General features: G+C 61.7%; 1 protein-coding gene across 1 annotated transcript; it reads right to left on the reverse strand.

Moving 5' to 3' along the window:
* Window positions 1–2,095: 2,095 nt before the first annotated feature.
* On the reverse strand, window positions 2,096–3,338 carry CLDN2 (claudin 2). Its single transcript, XM_076347658.1, has one exon. The coding sequence runs from the start codon at window positions 3,246–3,248 to the stop codon at window positions 2,553–2,555; it is 696 nt and encodes a 231-aa protein (XP_076203773.1). The 5' UTR covers window positions 3,249–3,338; the 3' UTR covers window positions 2,096–2,552.
* Window positions 3,339–3,776: the final 438 nt, after the last annotated feature.

Below are 3,776 nucleotides of genomic sequence, written 5' to 3' on the forward strand. Positions count from 1 at the left end.
CTGGAGGGGAGAAACCTTCCCCTCCCTGAGCCCACCCACGCTTAATGCAGGGGCTCCTCCTTGGCAGGATTGGAGGCACGGGGGACTGGGGAAAGGCTCGCCCCCTTTTCAGTGTGATGCTCATCAGCTCCTCTACTGCTGTGCCTCAGCTGAAGCCGGCGTGCTGCACCCACGGAATGGGGGTCTGGTGTTGCACAGGTGAGAAAGAAAGCTGAGGGGCTGTTGGGGATGTTGGGGCGCCTTGCAGTGCCTCTGCCCTGCACTCGTCTGTCCAAACCACAGGTGTTTCTGTACCTGAGCTCCTCGGTCTGCCTGCCCTTGCCTGTGCCAGCTGCCTCTCTCCTTCAGGGAAAGGCCGTGCAAAGGCTGACTCCTCTAAAACCAGAAATCTTCCCTTCTGCTGCTTGAAGTGTTAATAAACCCAGCACCAATCAAACTGTGAATTGAGTGTTTCAAATGTTCCTTTGTTTAATTAGCGGAGCCCCTGTCCACAGACACAGGCAGTGCTGTCCGGCCCCACAGCCCGAGGTGGGAGGCAAGGGGCAAGGATGCGGCGCCTAGGAATTCCTCTTCTTTGGAGGCGCGACCTCTCATACCAACTATTTTCTTGCCTCCTCTCTGCATCAGCTGCCCCAAACCAAAACATTTACAGCTGAAGGACTTAAGTGAACTCGCGGCATCTCCTGGGGGGCTGCAGCCAGCAGGCTAAGCCCCTTGCATGCTTTCCATCCTCTGCACCCAGGGCTCTCTTTTCCCCAGGGCAGCAATAAGTAATTCAGCTAGCCTGGGGCTGAGGTGGTGCTTTGTCCCTTGGCCATGGAAAGGGGGTGACTGGCCTTTGCCTTGAAATCCACCCTGATCCCCTCCAGCAAGCATCACCCTGGGGACGAGACCCCGGGTGGCCCCTTGCTCAGTGAGGAGGGGAGAAAGCGTGACTTGACGTTATCAGGAGTGTGTTAACCCCATGGCAAACATGATTTCACTGGTGCAAGGGTAACAGTGGTGACGTCTGAGCAGGGAACATGGTCCCGTCCTCTCTGGGACCTAATCTAAATTGCTTTATGAGGGGCCAGCAGGTAGACCAAAGCCTCCTGCTCCCTGGGGGACAGAGAGCCAGGGCAAGGGGGTCCCCAGGCGGCCCTGTGCTGTGGCACAGCAGTGCAGGGGTTGTCTCACCTCTGGCGGTGAGACATCAGAGGGGGTATGGTGGTTAAAATGTACTTGGTCCTCGGTGGGCTGTGGGGCTGGGCTGCCTGTGCCTCCTCTCCTCCTGCGGTGCCCTGGCACGCACCCAGCATCCCCCAGTGCCACCGGCAGCCTGTGCAAGCTGTCATGCTGCTGCTACTGTGCAGGGCTGCAACCACACAGCGCATCCTGCCACTGCCAAAGGGTCGCGTGGAGCAGTCTTGACCCCTGCCTGCCCATCCCTTGCGGCTTACAGATGTCTCACTGGTGGCGTTTTTCCTCCCAAAACAACCCCTGCAAGTACCCCTGGGCTCAGGACCTGCCTGTGAGACCCCTCTGCAGCTGTTTTGGGGTGCTCAGCCTCCGCTGTGGCCAGCGGCTGCCTCAGGTGCTTGGGATTGTGTTGCCTCCTGGGTGCCGGTGCTCACAGCATCCTGGGATAGAGATGCAGTGATGCTGGGGCTCTCCCCACTGCCTGGGGACCTTGACGTACCACATGCACCTGGGGGCAGTGAATCCGCCTGTGGGCACCCTGGTCCCAGTGATACCTGCATCCTTAGAAGCAAGCAGGGCTGGGGGGGACACGCATTGCCTGCCGTTAGCCCCTGGGGAGCCGCGCTTGCCTCCGCTGGCACCCTCGCAGTGGTGGCACATGGCAACCTCCCAGCGCGGTGCCCAGGGACAAACCGTGCGGGGGAGTGACCCCCCCTCCCCACCCCCTGACAGCACATTTGCCTGGGCTCCTGAGTGGCAAAGCCACGGGGTGTGGGGGGGCAAGCCAGAGCAAGGGCCGTGGGTGCCCTCTGCACTATGGACCCGCCAGGTGGGCGAGCGCAGCCCCCACCACTGCCCACCCTGCCGGGGGAGCTGCCAGGGCCCCTTGGTGCCGGAGGAAAGCTCAGCCACAGCCTAGCTAGAAACACAGATTTATTGCAACATTGGTTTGCAACCAGCACTCAATTCCCCAGCAGTGGCTCTGGACCCACGCAGATGCCCTGATCCCCCTGTGATGCCTCTGCAGCCAGCGGGCTGGTCCCTGGGGGCACAAGCCCACCCACCCCCATCCAGGCAGGCTTGCTGGGGTCCTGCTGTGCCAGGGGGTGCCTGTGGGCTGGCAGCATGGAGGGAACAGAAGCCGGATTCGGGGTCCTTCACTGATGTAAGCCACCAGCTGGAATCTCTGAGCAGTCGCAAGACTCTCAGGATCCCTGGGGAGAGAGCGGGGTCAAAGCCCCCAAGCCTGTGAGCGAGAGGGCTGAGCATGGGAGATGCCACCGTGTCTTCTCCTCTTACCGCACTCCTTTGGTGCCAGCCCGGATACTTTGGGGAGCTGGGAGAGGTGCCAGCCCAGTTCCCACCCGCAGCTGCTACACATATCCTGTCAGGTTGTAGGAGTTGAGCTCGCTCTTGGTCTTCTGCGTCTGGCTGACAGAGGGCTGGGGGCTCTTGCCCACCAGCAGCCGGGGCTGGTAGGTGCTTGTGTAAGTGGCCGTTGGGTCCCGGGCAGGGCAGGAGGTGCAGAGGATGAAGCCACCAACAAGGGAGAGGAGGGAGGAGATGATGCCCAGGTAAAGCGCCTCCCCGAGCTCGAACTTCATGCTGTCGGGGAGGATGGGGTTGCGGAAATCCTGCAGCACCACATGGATGTTCCACACCAATGGGATGAAGCAGAGCAGCCCCCCGAGGATGAAGACCGCGCCGCCCGCTACCGCCACCCGGTCCTTGCCTGGCGAGCCCTGGCTGAAGACGGTGCACCTCATGCCCATGACGGTGAGGAGGCAGGCAAGGGAGGAGACGGCACAGGAGCTCACCATCAGGGCTTGGGCCGCCTGGATGTCGGCAGGTAGGTTGAGTAGGGAGCTGTAGATATCGCACTGGGTGATGCCTGTGCTGTATGTGGCGCACTCCATCCACAGCCCCTTGGTGAAGCTCACGGCTGTCACGATGCTGGAGCCAATGTAGGAGCTGGTCTTCCAGCTGGGCAGCAGCGTGGTTGTCAGCGTGCCGATGTAGCCCAGGAATGCCACGGTGTAGCCCAGCAGCTGGAGCCCCATGGAGACCATGGTGGGGGCTGGCTGTCACCTCCCTGGGCCTCACGGCTTCTTGCCCGGCTTGCCAGCAGTTCACTTCCACGCGCTTACCTTCCCATGGCCCTGCCGGCAGCTCTGCTCGCTGTGCTGCAGCTCCACCCCACTCCCAGGGGTGCTGGTTTTGTGTGGGCACCGGCACGTGGGTGGGAGCCGGGGGGAGGAGAGGTTACCTGCAAGAGTGGAAAGCAATTCCTCCCCGATTAACGATTGACCCAAGCCTGTGGGGGAGCGCCAAGCGCCCTTTCACCTCCGCTATCTCCCCAGCCAGACTTCAGAGGCAGACAGCACTGCCTGGGAAGGACGCCAAAGCCCTCCCTTGCACTGGGGCCGCGGGCAGGGAAGGAGAGTCAGCCACCGGTGGGGGGAAAGTGCCAGCTGCCTTCCTGGGAATCCCTTGTCTTCTGTGATGTCCCGAGCCAAGGAAGCCAAAAAGCTACGGCTGCACCATGTTATTTGGGACCTGCCGGAGGTGATTTCAGGTGGTGGCCCTGAGGCTCCCCC

The sequence above is a fragment of the Aptenodytes patagonicus genome, chromosome 9 (genome assembly GCF_965638725.1).
Source record: "Aptenodytes patagonicus chromosome 9, bAptPat1.pri.cur, whole genome shotgun sequence".
Classification (NCBI taxonomy): Eukaryota; Metazoa; Chordata; class Aves; order Sphenisciformes; family Spheniscidae; genus Aptenodytes; species Aptenodytes patagonicus.

Excerpts from the sequence above, each read along its gene's own strand:
- CLDN2 (XM_076347658.1), bottom strand. The coding sequence starts at position 3,248 with ATGGTCTCCATGGGGCTCCAGCTGCTGGGCTACACCGTGGCATTCCTG.